At 48.8% G+C, this 24356-nt stretch overlaps 2 protein-coding genes across 2 annotated transcripts; both read left to right on the top strand.

Moving 5' to 3' along the window:
- The first annotated feature begins 2 nt into the window (after nucleotides 1-2).
- Nucleotides 3-9171, top strand: LOC149361026 (uncharacterized). The gene is made up of 9 exons (XM_089567978.1): nucleotides 3-11; nucleotides 221-476; nucleotides 1497-1627; nucleotides 1695-1802; nucleotides 1886-2099; nucleotides 7173-7229; nucleotides 7956-8137; nucleotides 8581-8803; nucleotides 8886-9171. The coding sequence occupies exons 1-9, from the start codon at nucleotides 3-5 to the stop codon at nucleotides 9023-9025; spliced, it is 1320 nt and encodes a 439-aa protein (XP_089424104.1). The 3' UTR covers nucleotides 9026-9171.
- Nucleotides 9172-12951: 3780 nt separating this feature from the next.
- LOC149361025 (uncharacterized) lies at nucleotides 12952-23813 on the top strand. The gene is made up of 2 exons (XM_089569445.1): nucleotides 12952-13239; nucleotides 23373-23813. Exons 1-2 carry the CDS (start codon nucleotides 12952-12954, stop codon nucleotides 23811-23813), a joined length of 729 nt encoding a protein of 242 aa, XP_089425571.1.
- Nucleotides 23814-24356: the final 543 nt, after the last annotated feature.

The raw sequence follows: 24356 nt of genomic DNA, 5'->3' as shown, positions 1-24356 counted from the left end.
GGATGACTCGGGTTTGTGAAGCTTGATGACGATACCGTTTAAAAAAAAACAAAAAAAAACATGTGATATTTTAAGAAAAATAATTGTCATTATTTCAGTAATTTTGGCCTCACTTGCATAAACAAATGCCTTGTACATAGCATAAAACAGTTGTTAACCTTAGGAATTATTATTCATTGTCTTGCAATCCAATCCAATCCAATGCAATCTCTAGCCTTAGGAGCGTGTGAATTTTGCCTGCTTGTTGACCCACGCTCTACGCACGTGCGCCAGTAGCATTGGTAAGAATGCGCTTGTGCGGTTCGAAAATGAATTTGATGGTACCTTCTATGAAGTACCGACGTCCACCACTAAGGATTTTCACCCAGTTGATGAAAATGATTTCCAAAAAGGCACTGTCTATACAACGATGAGGGTTGACCGGGAGAATCCTGACAACTCCGGGCCTTACCCATCGCAAGTGCTCATGCTAGCTAGTAAGTAAACAGCCTGCAGTAATATTTTTCTATTTGTGCTTGTTACATCGGTTTTTGTTGCTAACAGGCGGTACAGCATGCCCGACGGCGTGGAACCGCTGTGCGGTTATCGGCTTCCCTACTTTAATTGTGCTCATTGCTTTGCTTGAATGTGGCCTTTAGGCTTTCAAATTCTGTGGACAGCGATATCTTTAGATCGGAAACCGATGTCGGCAGACGCATGCCAATCTATTCTGGTGCGTACACGACGTGGAATATACGTCAAACACTAGCGTGCACGACATCGTTTGGCGCCCCACGCAGATTTCAGCACAATTTTTAGTAGACCATGTCCAAACCGCGCTGCATGTTTCTGAATGGCGCAGTTGCAGAATTAAAGCCACACAGTAAGCAGTGTCTTGCAGTTTACGCTCGCTTTATCGCCATCACGTACTAAGCCGCTCTATACTTCCATCAGTGCACTTCAGGGGTGGTTTTGTTGCACCGTCGTTGGAAGACCGCGCTTTCTGCTTCGACAAGAATGTGATATCTTTCATATTCAGGCTCGCCGCTGTTCTGATTTACTTCGCGGTGATTTCGTCGCGCGATAGAGTATAGCACGTCGATAGCTCATAAAAGGCCATGAAAGTTTAGCGTAGCACGCTGGAACGTATGGAAAAAGTCTCGAGTGCCAGCACACACTCTGAAATTGGTTGCATTCTTGACAAAGCAGAAATTGCAGGCCACCAAAGAACTACTCTTTAAGCACAATGTGCGCCTGTAATAAATCCTTCTATGAAGGTTGAAAAGTGCACTTGATGTGCACTGAGCTTGCACCCATGATGGCAATGAAGTGAGCATCATAACTGCTGAATGGGAATGTTAGATCCTTGCTCTCTGCATGCCTTTCTAGAGCACGCTGAGAAGCAGTTTGTCTTTGCTCATGTTCTGTTTTACTTTTGGAGGACCTGTGTAATAAACTTTGTCTTTGCACAGTCCATTCTAAAGCAGTTGTATCCTTCAACTTTCATGATCACACAGATTCAAAAGAAGAACTGGAGATAAAAAGAAAATCCAAGAGAGTACGCAAGGCACTCATTCATGCGTCAGATCTCGAATCTGAAAGAGATGAGCCTTGCTCACAGAGATCTTTCAGAGATACGTCCAGACAAGTATGTTGCACATGGTTGTCAATTTTTGCAACTGTGTAATAATCGTCATTTTTGACATTTGTTGCAGGCAGCTAACAGGCAGAAAGTGGCCTCAAAAAGCTTGGCATACCAAGCAATTTTGAAGGAACAGCTAAATAATGCAAGGAATAAAAATGAGGCTGTTTCTGCTGTCCAGGTATGTCCAGGAGTAGTAGCTCTGTGCTCTATGCTCTCAGCATATGTTGAATGAATACAATGAATTGATAATTTCCTGCGCAGGCACCCACAAAAAAAATACGTGCTTTGGAGACCCTGTCAGGGACAAGTGACAGCGACACTGATGATGAAGTCGTTTCCTTATCGGAGCTGAAGCGTGCCAAGGCAGAAGTGCGGTACTGGCGGCACCGGTGTTATGAGCTCGTAAAAGAGAACGGCGAACTTACAAGCATCATAAGTGCCATGACAGGAAATATTAATGGCAAGCTGGAAGAAAGTGAGTATTATTGCTACTACCTCGATACCCCGAGTAATATCTGCCTCTTCATTGAATGTGTGCTCAGAATATATTTATTGCCTTGCATTTCTGATATGCTATGGGCAGTGGTATTGTTCGGACCAGACATGAATGTCACAATTCAGTATTGCCATTCAAGATTTTTGCTTAGTGAGCTACCTTATAACTGCAAAGCTGAACATGATCATGTTAGCTGTAAGGTACTGAAAAGTGCTATCAAGAGACGTTTGGTATGTCATTATGGCTAGAAACTGCATGAAATGAAAGGAGAACAGGGGATGTGATCTGCAGCTGTTTTGCCTGCACAGTCTCATTACTCTCTCCTATAGTGGGCATGTCAGCTGGCGTCCAGTCGACACCATGTCAAATCCATTCCTGTTTTTCATGCAGTTTGCCCTAATCGCCTCGGCTGCGGAAGCCGGCGCTGTGAACACGGAATTCATCCTCGCTGAACGCCTACGCCAGCACGGAGACTGCGCAAAAGAAAAAGAATTTCCGAATCTGAGCGACTGCTGGGGATCGCCACGTGCAACCTCATCGACGTCATCGACGAACCGCGATATAAAAGCCCTCCTGCCATCGTCCTTCTTCAGTGGGCATGTCAGCTGGCGTCCAGTCGACACCATGTCAAATCCATTCCTGTTTTTCATGCAGTTTGCCCTAATCGCCTCGACTGCGGAAGCCGGCGCTGTGAACACGGAATTCATCCTCGCTGAACGCCTACGCCAGCACGGAGACTGCGCAAAAGAAAAAGAATTTCCGAATCTGAGCGACTGCTGGGGATCGCCACGTGCAACCTCATCGACGTCATCGACGAACCGCGATATAAAAGCCCTCCTGCCATCGTCCTTCTTCAGTGGGCATGTCAGCTGGCGTCCAGTCGACACCATGTCAAATCCATTCCTGTTTTTCATGCAGGTTAGTAGCAATGTTTCTACAATCAGATCCAATAATGTGTGCCTTATCCAGCTGACATGCCCACGTACAGTGCTTGAAGTTTATTTTATTGGTCGTGACTTCGTACTGTCTCTTCTTATGCTGTGTGGCGACGTTGAGTCCAACCCTGGGCCACCCACTGAACAGCTACTGACCCAGCTCCTTGAAGGCCAGAAAGATATTCAGCGGAGACTGGGCGAAATTGAGGCCAAATTGCACAAAGTGGAAGAATTCACATCAGCTATAAATGAATTCAGAGATTTAAGCCGGGAACTAGAATCACGAGTTGCAGGCTTAGAAAGGAAGCTTGTCGACCTGGAAGACCGGGGCAGGCGAAATAATGTAATCGTGTTTGGAATTCCTGAAAAACTGAATGAAACTTACGAAGAACTGTCACAGAGTGTGTTGAAAGGCGTGTTCTGTGACAAAATGGACACGAAAGTTGTTTCAGCCGAGAGAATTCATAGAATCGGTCGCAAGCAACCTAACAAGCATCGACCTGTTATTATCAAGCTGATGGATCATCGTGAGAAAGTTAACATAATGAAAAACTGCTCGAAACTAAAAGACACCGACTACTCTATTTCAGAAGACTTTTCGTATACCACGCGGCAGATACGGAAGAATCTCTGGGAAAGCACCGCAGAGATTCGAAAAGCCGGACAGAAGGTTAAGCTAATCTACAACAAGATAAAAATTGGTGACGATCTGTTTGTTTGGGATGACACTAGCAAAGAAAGAGTCCTAGAACATGGCAGCCGGAATCGAAAACAAAGTGACCAATGAATCGAGAACAGTCAAACTAAATCGCTAAAATGTATTCAGTTTAACGCCCGGAGCATTGTGAACAAGTCTGAGGATTTGGAAAGTATAGCAGTGGCCATAAACCGCATATCATTATAATCACCGAAACCTGGCTGCACTCCGATATCTCGGACGAAGAAATTACACCACCAGGATACAGAATTATGCGCAAAGACAGGACTTCTCGCGGTGGTGGTGTTGCAATTCTTTTTCAAGAATCTTTCCAAGTAATCAGGCAACCTGACGTACAAGGAATTGAATGCGTCATTTGTAAACTAATTCTAAATGAACTTAGTCTTGTTATCGGCGCGTTTTACCGCCCGCCACGAAGTGACGGTGTTTTCTTTGAGAAACTCAATGAATTCTTATGTACTACGAAATCACAATCAAGTAGTGTACTGCTGGCTGGAGACTTTAACGTGCCGCTCGTCAATTGGGACAAGCAGTTTCCAGAGCCGCTCTGCACATCAGCCGAACTTCTGGTAGACATCGTACTTGATCACGATTTAACTCAATTAGTAAAGCAAGCAACGCGTATACAAAACGATACGAAATCCATTCTTGATCTTTTTTTCGTTAGTAACGGTGTCTTTCGTCGCGGTCCTCTGCTTCAGTATTTCGAAGGCATATCAGACCATGTTATGGTATCTTTAAACATTCCATTACTTCATCCCAAAAATAAAAAGAAAGAGGTACGTGTTGTGCCAAACTTCTCGCGTGCTGATGATGTTGCAGTCTTAGACTTACTTGATATTTCATTCTCAGATTTTGTGGTTCTTTACGAATCCTGCGACTGCTCAGTAGAAAATCTCTGGGTTTTCTTTAAGAACCTTGCTCTGAATTGTATTTCACGTTTTGTGCCTACCCGGGTAATTACCCTACGCGCCAGCAGCCCTTGGATGACGAGGGAACTTGTACGCATGGGACGAAAGATTAAGAGAGTTCGCAAAAAACTTCGGCGAAGCCAGTCGGCAGTTGATGCAGCTAAACTATCTGATATGCGCTTGAACTTAAAACAAAGTATCAAAAAAGCAAAAGAGTATCACTTTAGCGTATCCATGAAAAACTTTCTTGTTTCGTCCCCTGCAAAGTTCTGGCGGCAGTTATCAAAGAAAAAGAAACCTGTGTACAGCGTCGTCGTTGACGGCGAACTGATTACTGATGCGACACAGATTGCTTCGTCTTTCAACCGTTTCTTTTGTACTGTGTTTACGCACGATGATGGCAGAAAGCCCCACTTTAACTCAGATTGTCCGCCTATTACTGATGTTCCTATAACTGAAGAAGGTGTTTTCTCTCTGCTTCTCAGTTGTGACGCAAAAAAGACGCCGGGAATTGATGACATACCAAATACGTTTCTTGTGAGATATGCCGAATGGTGTTCCAAGTACTTAACGCTCATATTTAAGAGGTCTCTGTTAAGTGCAGAGCTCCCGGAGGACTGGAAGCACGGCAAAATTATTCCCATTCCCAAAACTGAAAATTCATCTCTACTTAGCTCATATGGGCCAATATCTTTATTGTGTACTTCTTAAAAATACTTGAACATATACTTTTTGGGCATATATCTGCCTTCCTGGAAACCAATCACGTAATTGACGATCGGCAACACGGTTTTCGCAAAGGCTTCTCTACAGTGACCCAACTTCTGGAGACGATTCAGGATTTTGCCGCAGCCATTGATAACCGGTGTCAAATTGATGTCATTTTTTTAGATTTTGAAAAAGCATTTGACCGCGTCTCACACAGAAAGTTCTTGCTAAAGCTAAAGACTATCTTGAAAAACGATCTACTGTTGGCGTGGGTACAGGCATATCTATCGTCTCGATCTCAGTCCATATCAATCGGCAATGCATGTTCGAGCCCAGCTTTAGTAAGCTCCGGTATCCCACAAGGCTCAGTACTTGGACCATTGTTCTTTTTAATTTTTATAAATGACATTGGTAAAGAAATTCCTGTCAAAATCAAGCTGTTTGCCGACGATTGTGTATTATATCATGAAATACGAACTCCTGCTGACCAGCTTTTTCTTAATGACGCCTTGGCTAAAATTCATGATTGGTGCTCAACGTGGCAGATGAGTATTAATACTAAAAAAACAGTTTCAATGTCTATCACGCGGAAGAAGCAGCCATTAAGTTTTGCCTATACTATTAATAACCATCCCCTGTCTACCGTGGACAGCTACAAGTACTTGGGATTAACGATTAGCTCTGACCTACGGTGGAACAAACACATTTCTAATATTAAAAATAAAGCTATGAAAAAACTTGGCTTTTTAAGAAGATATCTCCGGTACTCCACGCCGGAAATTAGGTTACTAGCTTACAAAACTTTTATCCGACCTGTTTTAGAATACGCCTCTGTTGTGTGGGACCCTTATACAAAAGAAAACATTAAAACACTCGAAAGTATTCAAAGAAAGTCAGTGCGATTTATTTGTAAGTCATACAGCTGGCAGACGTCCCCTACCATGCTACTTGAGAAAGCAAATTTGGAGTCTTTGCAGCTCAGGAGATACCGCGAGAGGCTTAAATATATGTTCATGATTGTTCACAACAAATTAGGAATTAACAGCAGCAAGTACATTGAGCTCGTCCCGGGTCGTTCGACACGATCCTACCATTCTTTAAAAGTGAAGGAATACTCATGCCACACTGAAACATACAAGAATTCTTTCTTCCCCCGTACTGTGCGGGAATGGAATGTCCTCAAAGCGAATATTGTAGAGGCTTCTACTGTGGAGTCGTTTACGGCGTCGCTTAGGAATTTGTAACTGTTTTGCAGCATTCAACATTTCCTTTTTTTTCTTTCCCCCAGTGCTCATTTTGACGCGAGATTCGTCTAATATTGTGTAATGTTGTTTCTTTTCGTCGTTCATTTTTTTCGGTATTGTGTGCTGAGTTGCGTGTGCCTCAAGGAGGTTTTTCTTTTTGTCAAAGTGTATTTTACACCCACTCCTGCTTAAGGCTTTGCAATAAAGACAGCAGTCTTCTGTAAATAAAAAAAAATAAAATAAAATATAGCAGTGTTAAATTAATCAAATAAATCAAGCCTGTTATGTATTTGGCCCAGAAGCAGATTTTGCTTGCAGTGTCTGGGCATTCACTGACTGATGATCAAAACAGCACTACTTGTAAGAAGGAACACCGTTTGTTGCATAGGCTTGCACTCTCCTTCAGTTTTACACGTAATAAACTGTGGTGGTTATTTATTTGAAAAGGCTACTTATTGGTATGGATGGAGTGTAAATGTTTAGGAGGGTTTTCTTTCAATAAAGTAGGTTTGATACTAAGGAAAGCATTTGTTTAGTTGTGCAGATGCTGCTTAAGAAAACTGCAGATCAAGATATGCAGTACCATCAGCCAGGTGAGCAGCTTACATATGGCCTTGCACTACTTTTTTTTTCGTGTACAAATCTGGGAACATTTTGTTGAGCAATATTCATTAAACGCATGGGTACTGACCAGATGTCAGGTGAAAGAAAAGATTTTTCACTAGTTATGCTTGTTAAAAATATCATTTCTCAGAATGTCATTTTGCCTTGCCTTTGTTACTTCACAATTTGCTGAAACTGGCGCTCAACAGCTTGTGGGAAGCCACTGGGATAATCAGTCTGATTTCTTAGTGCAGTTCTAGTGCACTGTATGCTTTTGGCAGAGTACTTGCATTGCTCCCAGTGAGAAAATCAATCTGCCGAGTCAGTATCAAGTATAGTATGAGTAACTATTGAGATGGGGTTCCAAACTTATTCCAAAATTATCAACAAGCAAACGCCATGTATTTATTCTTCAGTTCTAATATCATTCTTTTTGTACGGGCTCTTCTAGCTTACACATTACATATTGTGTGCTGGTACATCTTCAGAGTATGAAGGGCAGAATGAGGAGTTGCCAGTAGCATTTTAAAGTGTATGCATTGTTCATCTCTCCAACGCTGTTCTGTGTTTTAGATACTTGTGCATGTATTCTCTGTTGGTGATGTTTACTGTCCACCATGCCATTTGGGGGTATGGCACTATGGACTGTAAATGTTTGCAACAGATACCTGCATATGTTCCTGGCTGCACATCATCTTAGCCCATCTTTTATGCAGCTGTGCAAAGCCACCTTCAAAGCCCATCGGAGAATATTGAGGGAGCCCATGTTTTGGCGTCTGCAAGCTCCTCCCCACATCCCCCGGTGAAAGGATCTTTGAGAGGCTGGCTACAACATGGAAGGAGGCAGTACATTCCAGAGCCCACCTCCCAGCAGAGACGATGGGAACACAAGCAGCAATAGGTAAAAGCAAAGCACAATGTTGCCACATTAGGTATTCTGTAGAACTTGATGTTTTTAATAATTTGGCTGAGCATACTAATCATAAATTTGCATTTTTTCAGTGGATGATTTGCGAGCTGCTGGGGCATGCCCCTTTCACAAATATTGGTGATGGCAGCGTAAGCATGAAGGGATTATCAGTTTTTTAATGCTGCATCTAAGTTATGGTTGTACAGTCGGGGACAAAAGTCTCCGGACCACGTGATCCTCAAACGAAGCTTATAGCTCTACTTTCAGACAGTAGCTGGAGACCACACTTGTGGAGATGAAAGAACAAAAAATTAACTTTTACCTCCACAACTGGGGTCTCCAGCCGCCGACTAATAGCAGAGCTGTAGGCTTCGTTAGAGGAACACGTGGTCCGGAGACTTTTGTCCCCGACTGTACTTTTCATTTCATAGTTCCATGTGAAAGGAGGTCTGACCATCAGCAGCATGAAGGCCGAAAAAATATTACAGCATTCGAAGCCAGCCCTAGTCGTGAAAGACATGGCCCAAACATTATGGGGCTTTGAGGGGCTAGCCGAACGTACGTTTGGCGGAAAGCCAGCCTCCAAGGACTACCACAAAGATGGTGTCCTCACAAGAAAGCAGCTTACTCCTGAGAAGGTGGCCCTTATTGTTGGTATGCAACATTAGCCTCTAATTATATTTGTGGATATAACTTTTCCTCATTTTTTTTTGTTTTTCTCCTTGACTTTTTGCAGAAACATTGACATTCTGGGGCTCAAGGACAGGCGTCTGCACGCAGGCAACAATCAGAAAGCTGCCAACGATCCTGTCGCAGAAAATTCAGAATGTCCGCAAGAGCGTGAAGCGGCAGCTTCTTAACACGAGTCAAGATTGATGGCGCACACATGACTGCAGCTATGAGACTGCAAAGTAGCTGTGAATTCATAGCTACTTTGCTATCTCACAGCTGTGTAACTTAATTGTAGCCGCTTGACTACATTCAGGTTTTTATTTTATTTATTCATGACCTGCATCACCCGTAAGGCACTACAGCAGGTTTATGCTATTAATTATTCTCTTATCCAGCACTCAGTTTGGATCTCGGATTTCAAATAAAGTGCAAATGAAAGCTTTAGACTATGTTTAAGTTTTACTCAAGGCTACAAAATGTCGCTGTGAGGCGGCAGTGTAGTCGCATGCAAGTGGTCGCTCTTGCCGAGTGGGACCACTCTCCAAGTAGTCCCTCTTGCAAGTGGTCCCACTTTCCAAGTGGGTTATTGGACAGGGACCACTTGGAAAGTGGGACCACTTTCCAAATGGTCCCACTTGCCAAATGGTCCCACTTGCCAAATGGTCCCACTTGCAAGTGGTCCCTGTCCAATAACCCACTTCAAGTGGTCCCACTTGTGAAATTTCCACCTGGGGACTTGGGGGTCGTTCTCGCGGTCGAGTTGGGGCGCAAGCGGAGACGTCTCTGTTCGTCGAAAAGTCGTCGGACGTAAGGGTCGTTCACACTGTCCAATTGAACCGTCAAGTGAAGGCGTCTCTGGGCGTCGAAAGGTCGTAGCGGCGTGGGGTCGGCGGTCGGGTTGCATGCTAACGTCGGCGAGCGGAGGATGTTCGTCATTATGTCCAGTGACAGCGGCCCTACCTCCGGGGGTCGCCGTCCTCAGTTTTCCCGGCGCGGGCTGGATGACTGGCGGACGTAGGACTGGCGGGCTGGTGAAAACAACCGTCGAGGCGACGGTGACCTGGACTGACGTTGGGCAGTGGGTGCAGGTGGGACGTTGGCCGCTAGGTACTGATCGATCTCGCGGGGTCGTTCACCATAGCGTGGCAGGGGTGCGTCTGGCGAAAAGCCGCGCAGGCCAATCGGACGGTACGGGCAGTGACGACGGATGTGGCCTGCTTCGCCGCAGTGGAAACACAGGGGCCTGTTGTTCGGCGTGCGCCACATGTTTGCCTTCGTGACGGGTGGGCGGGCGTCTGGCAGCGCTGCCGTATACGGGAATCGGCGGGACGGCGCGGTAGGGGCAGGAGAGTAGAACGCCGGGGGTGGTGGCGCAGGACTGCGCAATGCCTCGCTGTATGTCATCACATAGGGCGCTGGCGGTTGGGGAGGTGGCTACACCGTGCGGCGTATCTCGTCACGGACAGCATCCGAGATGGCGGTCACACTAGGAGGCTGCTCCACAGAGCGAAGCTTCTGCAGCTCTTCGCGAACGATGCTCCTGATGAGCTCTCGGAGGGAGGTGTTCTCATCCCCGGGCTTCGGCATGTCGCACTCCACAGCAGTGATGTTTGATGGACAGCCGTAGTGCGCAAACCGCTGTTGCAGGGCGCGCTCCATGCCTGCCGCTTCCTTTGCAAAATCGGCGACTGTAGCAGGAGGATCGCGCACGAGCCCAACGAACAATTACTCCTTCACTCCCCGCATCAAATGGCGCACCTTCTTGGCTTCCGACATCGAAGGATCAGCGCGGTTGAAAAGCCGGGTCATGTTCTCCACGAACATCACCACGCTCTCGTTTGGCTGCTGAACTCTCGATTGCAGGGACAATTCAGCACGCTCCCTCCGTTCGTTGCTGCTGAACGTATCCAGCAACTGCCGCCGGAAGTCTTGCCAGGTGTGGATGGCGGACTCGTGGTTTTCGAACCACGTCTTGGCGGCGTCCTGGAGGGCAAAGTAGACATTCCGAAGCTTGCGGTCCTCGTCCCACAAATTAAATTCAGCGACCCTGTCATACCCGTCCAACCAGTCCTCCACATCCTCAAACTTGTCACCATGAAACGACGCACGCGTACGAGGGGTATGAAGAAGTAGCGATGGCGAACTCACAGATGGCTGGAAGGTCTGGCTGGCCACCGTAGAAGTCATCGTGCGGGATGGCGCGGTGAGGGGATTGTACTCGGGGGCTAAGCCTTTCAAGCGCTGGCTTGACTTGTGGACAGGTGTCGTGTCCAGGGGGTGTGGCGGAGCGCTGGAGGTTCCTGGGACCTCTTCGTACATGGATCGTACCCAGCAGCTGCACGAAAATTTCACGGACGCCGGTAGAACGTTCTATCACTGGCGAGCACACTGGGCGGAGCGCAGCCGGTCGACCCTAGCACCGAGCAGAAGAGGACGAAGTCCGGCGCGCGACAAAGGTCGAAGACAGACCGCACGGGTGCGCCGGTAGAGTGTGGCAATATCGTGCACATTTTGAAGGGTGTTTTTAGTTTTGGGTTTTGTGTGTTTCGTCGTATATCTTTCTTCCTGTTTCCTTCATATAAGAAGGTTTTAGCAAATAAAGCTTTTAGTTGTGAGTCAGCGCCTGTCCTGTGTCTTTCTTACTCTGGTTCCTCGTCTTTTGCGCTGTGTTGTCACCATAAAAGAGAGGGTTCTTATTTATGATTCATGACAGCGCACCAATCACGGACAATAGAGACATTAGACAAATCAATTAAGCGCTGTAGTTTTTAGTAGCTTTAGGCGAATCAGGGGTGCGCTACGAAGCTCTATAACAACAGCATTTTCCTGCATACACATTGGATCAGAATAATTATTTTGTTTTCTGACTACGCTTTGATCACCTCAAAGTGGTGGTAATAAGTGCACATTAAGCAGCTGCCCAGTGGGCGGTCGCGCTGTTGCACAAGGGCTCGAACCCTGATGCGCTGCTGGACAATAATAAGAACCCAAGAATAGAGACGGCCGGAGCCTGGTGAAGTTTCTGGATGAGAACAGCGTCTAGAACCGTGTCTACTTTATCGGCACTCGCAATATATTTCATACTAAAAGTGATCGAATAAAAGAAAAGAAACAGTGTGATCGACTGCGGCGCCGTCGCGTCTTCCTTCCCCTCGAGGCGCTTGCCTGAAGAGGCGGTCGCGCTACTAGAATGCATTCCTGTTTAGTGAAAAAACTTGGCAGTGCCTTAGCACAGCTAGGCCAGGATATACGGGGCGGAAGCAGTTTCGTCTACTGACATTTCTGCAGGGACGCGCCGTCGTTGTCGTTCAGCAGCCTGGCGGCGTCTCTTAGCGAGACGTTCCTCGTTCTTCGGGCGTCTCGGACGCCCCTGGCCTTTTCTCGATTCGTTTTCATGCTGTCGCCGGCCTTGTACCATGCGATGACTTCTGGATTGGAAGACTCAATTTTACGCAGCCTGTACAGCTGCCGTGACGAGCACGGTCGCTTTCCTCCTTCCATGGACTCCCCTCCTCAAGGTTTGCAACTCTCGAATCCAGACCAGTGGGAGGCCGCATTGCTAAGTTCCGACTCGGACACGCAGATCCGGGTTGTGACAACAGCCCTAGAAGTCGCCGAACGCCACGGGCTCATGGCCACTTGATGGGGCTGTAACCACACACCGTCAGATACATTTGTCGACGAAAATAAAGTTTATCCTCCTCCTCCTCCTGCATAGTGCGTGCTGAGGAGCGAGCGCATCGCTTGCGGCTTATATCCCAGCTGTGCGGCGTGACTCTGCGCATGCACAGTGCGGCGCCGTGGTAACGGCGCATTCGCAGTAGTGGTCTTTTGCAGCCGCCGCGAAATATGCTCCTGCTAGCCTAGTGCAGCTTTAACTACAAAATAACTTTCTCGATCAAAAAAAGGGGCTGAATACAACCACATTTCGCCTCCTTTTTTTTCTCCCGCTACATATTTGGTAGCGTATCGTGTGTTTATGCATTCCAAGAAGAAGACGAAGAATGGTGCCGAGCATTGCCATTTTCAGGTGGAGAAGAAGAAGAAGAAGGATTCTTGTTTCCGTCGTAAGTGCCGTAGCTTGAATGGCTCCAGTCAAGGGCACTTAAACAGACTCGAGACGAGCTGCGATGCAAGGCTCGCACTCACGCCGACACGAGTCACCGCGGCCCAACAACCCAGCGGACGGCAGCACTCCGGGTACCTACTACACCGCGCCAGAGGGCTACGACACGCTGCCCGTTCCCAGGGCACCGTTTCCAGGTCCAGGAGGAGGCTCAGGAGCACCAGGTCCGCACCGTCGGCCATCAGAGCACTCGTTCGCCGCTTGTGCCCCCCTGCACCGGTTGCCGGCACAGCAAGCGAGCGCCGCTCCTCAAGCCGGCACTGCGGCCGATTGCCTCGGCCCGCCCTGTGCGGTAAGCAGAAAGCGTCTGTACCAGCGGGTCATAGTTCGCAGAACATCGCATGTGTTAGTCCCAGTGCATTGCAAAAAGGTAGGGCCTGAAATATATGAACGGCCGAGAGGTAAGAACGAAGAACGCGTGTCTGGCCTCCTAGCCTCCACTAGGGGAAGGGAAGCAAAGAAAGACGTACGCACTGGAGATGGAACGTAGTGATGTTGGTTGGTTTATGGCGCTTAACGTCCCAAAGCGACTCAGGCTATGAGAGACGCCGTGGTGGAGGGCTCCGGAAATTTCCACCACCTGGGGTTCTTTAACGTGCACTGACATCGCACAGAACACGGGCCTCTAGAATTTCTCCTCCAAAGAAATTCAACCGCCGCGGCCGGGATCGAACCCGCGTCTTTCGGGTCAGCAGCCGAGCACCATAAACACTAGGCCACCGCTGCGGCAGGTAGTGATGTCATAATAGAATATGAACCTGTCGTGTCCGGTCGCTGTGTTGAATGCAGCGAAAGACGCACACGGTACTTTAAGACTTCGTTTATTTAAAGCCGATGAGGGTGCGACCAGCGTCGACCGAGGCAGGAGCCGAACTGGCCGCCCGAAGAAAGGAGGGAGAGGAGAAGCGTCCACGGGAGGGAGTGGCTTCACAAAACAGGAGGAGGATGCGGGGGCGCACCATGGGGGGGCATCTGGCGACAGCGTGCGACGAGGGGCAAGTGGTCGTTAGGAGGAGGATGCGGGTGGTCGTTAGGAGGAGGATGCGAGTGGTCGTTAGGAGGAGGGTGCGGGGGCGCACACACACAAAAGCAATAAGGGGACACAACACTTCCTTCCCCCTTAGAAAGTTGCCTGGTATCGTGCAGGGGGTCGCGCTCACGCGTGGAGGCGCGCTGGCTTTGTGCGCTCGGGGGAGAAACACTTGTAGGCTGGCTGTTGTTCGCTGTGTCTCCTAGGTCTGTCCTGGGCGAAGTCTCTTCTTCCGGGAAGAGGTGCCAGGCTATGTGGGAAGATGGTGCACGTGTTCTCTCCGCTGGCGGACAGCTCTCAGACGGCGTCGTAAATCTACGCAGCTGGTTGAGATGTCGGCGTGCTACTGTGCCATGTATGTTGACGAGCCAAGAGCGCAGGCCTATGCGTCTGACAATTGTAGCTTCCTCCCAGCGTGGCTTTTTCAGAAACTGTCGGGCGAGGACGCGCTGCCCCTCATTAAGCGTGCCGCAGCGCGGAATTGCTTTTTCTTCCCGGAACGTCTCTGCCTTTGGCTCGGGGAGGATGGCTGTGAGCTGGGTTCGCATTTCACGCTCGAACATCATTTTCGAGGGGGTCTCGCCTGTTGTGCTCTGAACCGTCGTGTGCTGCTTGAAGAGAAAGCGCGCAAGGCGGCGCTGCAGCGAGCCTGTCTGATCTCTTTCAAGGGCGCGTTTTAGCTCGGCTACGTAGCGCTCGGCTTGTCCGTTTGTCGCTGGGTGGTAGGGGGCCGATGTAACTGATGAGATCCCGTTGTCACGATAAAACTTGAGGATCTCCGCAGACACAAACGGTGTTCCGTTGTCCGACACTACCTTGCGCGGCAGGCCGAACGTTGCAAATAGTGATCGGAGGTTGTCAATGACTGCTGCCGAAGTCGTCTGTCCCATTTGCCTTATCTCAAGCCACTTTGTGTAGGCATCTACGACCACAAGGAAAGTGCAGCCCTCAATTGGTCCTGCAAAATCAATGTGCAGTGTGTGCCATGGTGTGTCTGGCTTTTCCCATTCTGGGACAGGAGCTTTCGGCGGGGCGCTCCGGCTGCTCTGGCAAGGCTTGCATTCTCGCACCACTGTTTCGATGTCGTTGTCAATGCCAGGCCACCACATGTAGCTTCTGGCACACTTTTTCATTGCAACGATGCCCCGATGTCCGGCGTGGATGAGAGACATAGCTTGTGCGCGTAGTTCTCTCGGCATCACAACTCGGGACCCAAATATGATGCAGCCGCGATGGGTGCTCAACTCTGTAGCTCGCCTGCGGTAAGCGTCGAAGTTGTCCCCTTTGAGTTTATGCACGTTGCCTTGTTGAACAGCTGTGTAAACTAGCCGGAGAGCTGCGCACTTCTGCGTAGATGCTGCAACTGTGCCTGCTGTAAGCGGAGGTTCTGGCAGTGCTTCGAACATCAGAACGTCTCCTGGTGGAAATGGTTCGTCAACAGTTGCGTCTAGTGGCAGACGGCTTAGCGCATCGGCGTTTTGATGTTTACCAACCATGTTCTGGCTCGGCGTCTGGTGTATGCCGCATATCATCACGCCTAGTGGAGAAAACCAGTTTCTCCCTAGAAGGCTTGATCCTGTGCCCTTCACAACAAGCAGAGGTAGCGTATGGGTCTGGCCGTTGTAGTTAACCTGCACGTTGGCAGAGCCCAATAGTGGCAGATTCTGTCCTGACCACGTTCGCAGGTGCGTGTCGTCTTGTTGCAGGGCGGGTGCGTCAGATGGCCATGAAGTTCGGAACGTGTCCTCACTGATCAGAGTACAGGCTGCGCCGGAGTCCACCTCGAACTTAATCAGCTGGTGATGTACGCTTACTTCTGTAAAAATCTTCGGTCGCGTGCCGAGATTCATGGTGTTCAGGTCGTACAACACAGATGGTGTTGCTGATGTTGTTCCATGGAGATCAGATAGCGGCGTATTCTCTGAGGCGTTGACGCTGTGATTAGGCTGGGAAGGTGACTTTATCTTGGCAAGTCTCCGTTTCGTAATGCATGCTCTTTCGATATGCCCTCGCTTGTGGCAAAAATTACACGTGGCTGACTGGAATCGACATCCCTGGGGGTTGTGTTGGTCGTCACACCGCCAGCAGCGTTGTGCCTTTTTGACCGATTTTACAACAACAGAAGGCTTGCGCACCTGGTTGCTTGTCTGGTGTACCGGCTCGGTGTTCCGGCGAATCCCTCTCTGCTGGTGACCGGCGCTCTCCGCTCGAACGGCGATGTCGTAAGCTTTGCTGAATGTGAGGTCCTTCTCAGCGAACAGGCGCTGCTGCAGTGACTCGTCACTCAGTCCGCACACAAATCTGTCGCGTAACATCACGTCCAAGGGAAGCATGGTGGTGTTAGCAGAAGAAGCTGCGTCTCCCTCCTGCCCGGTAGCTGTTGTCGACAGCGTTCCAAAATTGCAGTCGGCAGCGAGCTTCTTGAGCGCGGCTACGTAGGCGCTCACAGTTTCTCCTCCCAGTTGATCTCGTCGTTGGAAGCGAGCCCGGCTGTAGACCTCGGATGGCCTTGGGTCGTAGTGCTTTTGCAGCGCTTTTACGATGTCGTCGTAAGACACTGCCGCTGGTGTGCTTGGCTGAATAAGGGCGCAGACAGTATCGTAGGTCTGCTCCCCGCACAGCGTCAGCAGGTTGGCCCTCTTCAAGGCTGGGTCTGTGATGTTGTTAGCTTCAAAGTAGAACTGAAGGCGTCCAACCCACGATGACCACGATGAGCCGTTGAACTCTGGTATCTGATTGGGAAACCCTCGCGTAGCCATGGCTTGTCAATAGCGTTGCGTAGCGCGGGTCGAATCCACTTTCTCGTCGCCACTGTCGTGTCCGGTCGCTGTGTTGAATGCAGCGAAAGACGCACACGGTACTTTAAGACTTCGTTTATTTAAAGCCGATGAGGGTGCGACCAGCGTCGACCGAGGCAGGAGCCGAACTGGCCGCCCGAAGAAAGGAGGGAGCGGAGAAGCGTCCACGGGAGGGAGTGGCTTCACAAAACAGGAGGAGGATGCGGGGGCGCACCATGGGGGGGCATCTGGCGACAGCGTGCGACGAGGGGCAAGTGGTCGTTAGGAGGAGGATGCGGGTGGTCGTTAGGAGGAGGATGCGAGTGGTCGTTAGGAGGAGGGTGCGGGGGCGCACACACACAAAAGCAATAAGGGGACACAACAGAATCATATTCTATTACGTAGTGATGTCATAATAGAATATGCGGCATACTTCGCCTTAGACGATGCACGTGTGTGTTCATAGAATGACTAGCACAGGTGTCTAAAGCGCGGTGTTAAAACTGCAACACATGCTAGCACGCGGATATCGGGCACAGCACATTACCAATACCCGAGGCGATGCATACCGCCAAAGTTATCACGAACGCTAGCCACGAACGTCCGCAATTTGAAGGAAGTTAAGTGCTAGTGTTTCTAGCCACCTACACCGAGCCTTCCAGACATTAAGAGCCTTCCGCACTGATGTTGTCCGCACTGATGATGACGTGCAACCATGAAATGTTAGAAACTCCCCTTTGAACATAGCGTTCAGTGCTGCCAACGTACGTACCATGTGCGTAAATAATACAGCAGGGAATGCTTGGTTTATTCGGGTTTAACATCCCAAAGCGACTCAGGCTAAGGGAACAGGAGGAGATGCAATAGGCGGTATCAACACCCTGCACAAGGAGCAATCTCTCTGCAAATGCGTGATTCAAATATTTCTCGCCATTCTCAGCGGAACCATTCGCCATTTATCATGTTTAGTGATGTTTACATTTTTTATCATCCTATGCCATCTCCGCACACCGATAGCTCTAAGCATTTTACGTTCTGATCGCACATTCAGCATGTCACTTCGGAATGGATTTAAGGGCTACTCTACAAAGTCTCTTGCCCAGAGTTTAATGATTTTCAAGAGATGGCACTTCGAACGATTGTAAGACATCTAGGAAACAGTAACTGGTCTCTCTTCTGACTCAATATCTATTATTATCTGACCAAGAAAGTTAGAAGTCTGTAGTTAAAATTGAATATCTTTTAGAAGTCTGTAGTTAAAATTGAATATCTTTCACGGACTTCTTAAGACAATCTGGGAATAGTGAAACGATGCGGCGAACTTGGTTTCTTTTCAATTGAACGCGCAGGCTGGTTAGTTAACATAACTGAGGAGGCGAAAGACCTGATTAAGAAACGCCACACCATGAAAGCGTCTAACCCTACAGACAGAACGAAATTGAAAAAGCTATCGAAGCTCATTAATAAGCGCACGCTTACAGACACCAGAAAGTGTATGGTTTGGTTTATTGGGGTTTAACGTCCCAAAGCAACTGAGGCTATGAGAGACGCCGTAGTGAAGCGCTCCGGAAATTTCGACCACCTGAGGTTCTTTAACGTGCACTGACATCGCACAGCACATGGGCCTCAAGAATTTCGCCTTCAAGAAATTGAGCCGCCGCGGCCGGGATCGAACGTGCGTCTTTTGGGTCAGCAGCCGAGCGCCGTAACCGCTGAGCCACCGCGGCGGGGTATCAGAAAGTGTAATATGGACAGAATCGAGCATGCTCTAAAGAAAGGAGGTAGCCTAAAAGCGGTTTAGAGGGAACTAGTTATAGCTAAAAACCAAATGTATGCGCGAAGAGACAAAGAGGGCAGTGTCATTAGCAATATAGATAAGATAGTTAAAGTAGCCAAAGAGTTCTATATAAGTCTATGCAGTAGGGAATGCATTTAGGACGTTAATGAAAGCGTGAGTAGCACACAGGAATGGGACAGCCGCCGCGGTGGCTCAGTGGCTATGGTGCTCGGCTGCTGGCCCGAAAGACGCGGGTTCGATCCCGGCCGCGGCGGCTGAATTTCTTTGGAGGAGAAATTCGAGGCCCGTGTACTGTGCGATGTCAGTGCACCTTAAAGACCCCAGGTGGTCGAAATTACTCTGGAGACCTCCACTACGGCGTCTCTCATAGCCTTAGTCGCTTTGGGACGTTAAACCCCATAAACCAACCAACCAACAGGAATGGGACATCCAGCCAGTAAGCAAGAAGCAAATAAAGTCTTAGGAGTAATACAAAGGGGGAAAACAGCTGGTGAAAGGGGAAGCAGAAGGGGGAAAGCAGCTTCCACAGCAAATCTGTGCAAGGACGGCGGGGAGATTGTGGTAGAAAAACTAGCCACCGTGTATAATCAATGCCTTATGACCTCCAGCGTACCTGAAGTTTGGAACAACGCTAACATTATCCTAATTTTTAAGAAAGAGGACGACATGGACTTGAAAAAAATTAGATAGGTCACCTTCCTGCCCGTTACCCACAAGTTATTTACTCAAGTAATCCTAAATAGCGTTAGGAAAACCTTACACTTCAATCAACCAAAATATCAGGCAGCCTTTCGCAAAGGATACTCAATAATAGACCATATTCACACTATCAATCAGTTCCAAGAGAAGAGAAGTCCAGGATTCCAAGAGAAGTCAAACGTAGCAGGGGGCGGCAGAAAGTGAGGTGGGCGGATGAGATTAGGAAGTTTGCAGGGGTAGATTGGACACAACTGGCAAAGGTCAGGGTTAATTGGAGAGACCTGGGAGAGGCCTTTGCACTGCAGTGGGCGTAGTCAGGCTGATGATGATGTAATGATGCACTGGAATTGCACGGGTGTCGTGAGCGGAAGCCTAACATAGTGTCCACGAAAGTGTGATGTGTTTCGAGGTAACTGCACAACCTGTCTGGTACCATAGTCTCCGTCAGTTTTCCGACAGAAGATGTGAGCGAGATAGGGCGCAAGTTATTCACATCAATTGGTTTGCCTGCCTGGGGATTAAACGTCACTAAGGCTGATTTCCAGTCCTGGGGGAGAGGCATCTGTAAAAAACCAGAATTGGTTGGTGAATTCACGGAGGCCATAGGCTGCATCTGGAAGCTTCGCCAGAACTTTGACGGTAACCGTGTCCCGGCCCGGTGCAGTACCGCGTTTCATTTTTGGCTAGGGCCTCCTTCAAATCATAGAGCTTGAAAGGGGCGTTCAGCTCCAGATTTGTTTGACCAACGTATGAGCATTGGGAAAGGCGAGGGTCCACCGTGGTACAGCGGTATCTGTCACACAGTGTTCGGGCCAGTTGTGTCGCAGTACCGGGAAAGTTATGAATGGCACATTGAAGGTCCCGAGCTGTTTCTCCACGTGGCTAAGTGCGGTAAATAAGTGCACGAAACAGACGCCAGGTGTTGGGCCAGACACCTGGCGCGCACCAGTGTAGTATCGATGCATCCAGTTAGTGTCGGCTAACTGAGCGGCATAGTCGGCAGCCTTATGGGCGTGTTGAAGAATACGGTGTCTGAGTTTCTTGTGTTTCTTTTTCCATCGTTTGGTGAGACTGCGGCGTGCCTCCCACAGATGGAGAAGATGATACAAAATTCTCTTGTCGCACTGACGAGTCCAGTAACGAGGAACGCGCCTTCCGCACGGCTTCGTGCGCCAGTGGATCGAACCTCTGAAACGCAGCAGCATCCTTCACCCCCTCAACTTCTGATCATGGCTCCCAATCCTAGATCGCGAGCATCCACACACACGCATCCCTTCACACTAGCCCAGTGGAACTGCAGGGGTTTCAAGGACCGACAGAAGCGTGCCCACCTTCGCCTCTACCTTGAAACATTTGTGTACCTCGTGGTCTCCCTTTAGGAGCCAAAACCAAACTCACTATCAAACTTTCCAGAGGGACACACAAGCCTGCATCCTAGCCCTCTAAGACTACACAGAACAAGTGGTCTGGAGTGTGGAGTAGCAGGCCAGGGCCATGTTACCACCGGCCGACCTCTCCACCTTTCCCTCATTAAAATTCCTTTCTCTCTTCTTAAGTGGTCACCCTACTTCGACCCCCGAATACTCCTATGTCATGGTCACGGTCTTACCCCTGCGGGGAAAAGACCCTTCGATTCATGTACGTAATATATACTCCCCCCCCCAAAAAAAAAAAAATCAAACTTAAAAACTTAACTTTTGCTCAGCTCTTTACAGAAGCAATGCGCGTGGCTGGATGCGACCCCCTATTCATTGTAGAAGACTTCAACGCTCATTGTCGGCAATGGGCCTACCTTAGGGAGGAACCCAGAGGCAGAAAATTGGCGAAACTAATTTCGACTCTCCGCCTTACTCTCCACACCGATCCGGCCAATCCCACTCGCATGCGCAACTCAGTAACCAGGGATACATGCCCATATTTAAGCTTAACCGCAATATTCGGCCCGCCGACTGGCTTAACACCCAAGACACCCTTGGCAGTGACCACTGTATCATTAATACAACCATTTACACGCGGTCCTTTAAACGCCGCACAACACAAGAACACATTACCGATTGCACTAAGTTCTGCTTGACACTTTCCTCTGTCGGCATTGTTCGCTCGAGATATCAAGACTGGGCAATTTCTCTAATTACATCTCTCCGCACTAACGAACAATGTATTCAGCTCACGAACTCCATCCCCGAAGTAGACTGGCCGGAAGCGGCTGTTGCGGGTCGCTTGCTGCTATTGGCAGTGAAAAGTGGAACACTATTCTGTTCCACTTACTATACTGTTATACTGTTCCACAGTAATTGAGCAGATTAGCTTACGCAAAATTTTCAGTTCGCGATACCTCAGCAGACCTCACGAAGCCGAAATGAACATTGGAAGGACATGTAATGCGGAGGAAAGGCAGTCAATGGCTCCTTAGGGTAATGTATTAGATCCCAATAGTAGGCAGGCATAGGCATTCGGCGACAAACAATCAGGTGGTGAGTTAATGAGGAAGTTTGTGGGAATGTAATGCCAGAAGTCGACGCTGAAGAGGGGTAATTATCAGTGAGACAGCTTGGGCTGGTGATGACGACAGTGATTGCTGTCACTTCTTCAGTAAGTAGAGAATGAGGGGCAAAAAAGTTCTGAGTTCATTCGCATTGACCGAGATCACAAACGCTGTTCAAAGCAGTAGCTGATTAGTTACTACGGGCATCCAGTGGGACCTTCCTTGTCAGCAGATGAAAAACAGCCAAAATATCAACCACACGCCGGTTGAATGCGGAATCTGCTTAGCCAGTCGGCGAAATTTTGCAAATAAGACGAAATGCATGCGTGACATGATGAATGTGTCCTGTCATGGATACACAAAGAACAGTGGGCAGTAGACAACCAACATCTTGCGTACACACCAGACGCGGTGGCTTTGGCGTTCGGGTACTGATCCAAGGGTTGCGGGTCCGAATCCTAGCCGTGGCGGTCGCATTACGATGGAGGCGAAATCTATTACACCTGTGTGCTGTGCGTTGTAAGCGAAAGGCGCCCTAAATCAATCCGGAGCCTTCCACTACTGCATCTTTCACAGCCCATGTGTCGCTTTGAAAAATTACATCCTGCAATTCAGAACTGAATTCACATCTTGTGCAGAGTTTTGCAAGCATCCCATATGAGGCTTCCAGAGCAAAAACAATCAGATCTCCTTTTCCTTATAATTCACCGTCGTGCTGGTCAGTTTTGATATATCACTGTTTTCAATTTCAGAGAGCATGCTTGCAAGAAGATTCCCAAGCAGCACAAGTAATCGGCCCAATATTGAAAATGGATGGCTTCACTATGGTCCTTTGTAGCGCCGGCCCTTGCACATCATCATCATCAGCAGCAGCAGCCTGACTAAACCCACTGCAGGGCAAAGGCCTCTCCCATGTCTCTCCAATTAACCCTGTCCTTTGTCAGTTGCCGCCACTGTATCCCCGCAAACTTCTTAATCTCATCCGCCCACCTAACTTTCTGCCGTCCCCTGCTACGTTTGCTTTCTCTTGGAATCCACTCCGTTACCCTTAAGGACCAGCGGTTATCTTAACTGAAGGACCAGATGTCATTAACCCGCGTTTGTTCCCTCACCCACTCCGCCCTCTTCCGATCTCTTAACGTTACACCTATCATTTTCCTTTCCATAGCTCGCTGCGTTGTTGTTAACTTAAGCTGAACCCTCTTTGTTAGCCTCCACGTTTCTGCCCCGTAGGTGAGTACCGGTAGGATACAGTTGTTGTATACTTTTCTCTTCAGGGATATTCGTAAGCTACCATTCATGATCTGAGAGAACCTGCCATATGCGCTCCACCCCATTTTTATTCTTCTAGTTATTTCCCTCTCATGATCCGGATCTGCGGTCACTACGTGCCCTAAGTAGACATATTCTCTTACTACTTGCAGCACCTCGCTACCAATTGCGAACTTCTGTTCCCTTGCTAGGCTGTTGAACATTACTTTGGTTTTCTGCATGTTAATTCTTAGCACCACCGTTCTGCTCTGCCTGTCTCTGCCAATACATTACCGATATTGGGCCGAGTACTTGTGCTGCTGGGGTTGCTTTCCCAGTGTTTTGCCCTCTGGCCAGTGCTTACTAATGCGCGAAGCCCTTGCAGGCCATGTGGACACAACCACCCGAGGTGGCAGCCACTGCGGAAGCAGCCACGTTCGCAGACGGAACCAAGATGAGTGCCGGCTGGGCGCGCACCTCATTGATGGAGAAGCGCACCGCGTCGTCCTCTCATCGCAGCTCTCACGCCGCGATTGCGTACATCGAACTGTGCCTGGCATTCACCGTACTCGTGTTGATCGGCATGCTCTTGCTCTTCATCTTCGTTACCACGGGGGCGTGGCCGACTCGGCATGAGCCCACCGCCACTCTGCGGATCGAAACTATGCCCGACGAGCCAGGATCTTTGAAGCCGTTTGTCGCCTTCCGCGGGAACGTCCACTCTCGGCCAACCCGGAAGAGTCCCGACGTGAGCGGTGGCGTCTCCGCGTTGGTCACAAATAATACACACACAGATGGCAACACCTCCACTCAACCAGCGCTCTGATGTATGATGAGAACGTTCTCTTGCTATGAACTGCGTGACCTCAGCTCTCATAGGGTACCACAAGCGAGATCATGTCGTAAAGTGCGGCAGTGAATGACGAATAGCTTTCGATGCGATGTGGTTCCTGTATATGCCAATGCAATCCACTAAGCTGCGGATGCGTTCCAGAATGTGATGCTTTCTGCGTGGAAAGGTGCTTTTCTTGTGTGCATTCCTTTGTTTGTAAATATATTACCCGTGGATGCAAGCAGCCACTTACATCGTTTTACACCTGTAAGTGATCCCAACTAAAACTCAGCCACTACAGCTCATGCAGTCTTCACGCTGCGCAAATCCAGACCGCGAGAGATATCTTTTATAGAACGGCCCTCGCAAGCATTTGTATGTAGGCAGCGCCCAACTGTTTACTGTTATCTGTTGTTAATGTATAATTTGAATAGCCAGAAAATTCCTTATAGTGACGGCCTTTGACGTAAACATAAACAAACAAACAAAACGAGCTTCGACAGATTATAGCGACATGAGAGGAACGACGATGAACGC

Source organism: Amblyomma mixtum, chromosome 2, assembly GCF_055824585.1.
Source record: "Amblyomma mixtum isolate Tamu chromosome 2, ASM5582458v1, whole genome shotgun sequence".
In the NCBI taxonomy this organism is placed as follows: Eukaryota; Metazoa; Arthropoda; class Arachnida; order Ixodida; family Ixodidae; genus Amblyomma; species Amblyomma mixtum.
The sequence above is the reverse complement of the archived record's forward strand: the minus strand, read 5'-3'. Positions and strand labels throughout refer to the sequence as shown.

What these genes read in the sequence shown, in the direction of transcription:
- LOC149361026 (XM_089567978.1), top strand. An exon ending in GCAAGTGCTCATGCTAGCTA is followed by an intron (nt 477 to 1,496) that starts GTAAGTAAACAG and finishes ATGATCACACAG; the next exon opens with ATTCAAAAGAAGAACTGGAG. An exon ending in TATGCAGTACCATCAGCCAG is followed by an intron (nt 7,230 to 7,955) that starts GTGAGCAGCTTA and finishes TCTTTTATGCAG; the next exon opens with CTGTGCAAAGCCACCTTCAA.
- LOC149361025 (XM_089569445.1), top strand. Translation starts at nt 12,952, where the DNA reads ATGCAAGGCTCGCACTCACGCCGACACGAGTCACCGCGGCCCAACAAC. An exon ending in GCCTCGGCCCGCCCTGTGCG is followed by an intron (nt 13,240 to 23,372) that starts GTAAGCAGAAAG and finishes AAGCCCTTGCAG; the next exon opens with GCCATGTGGACACAACCACC.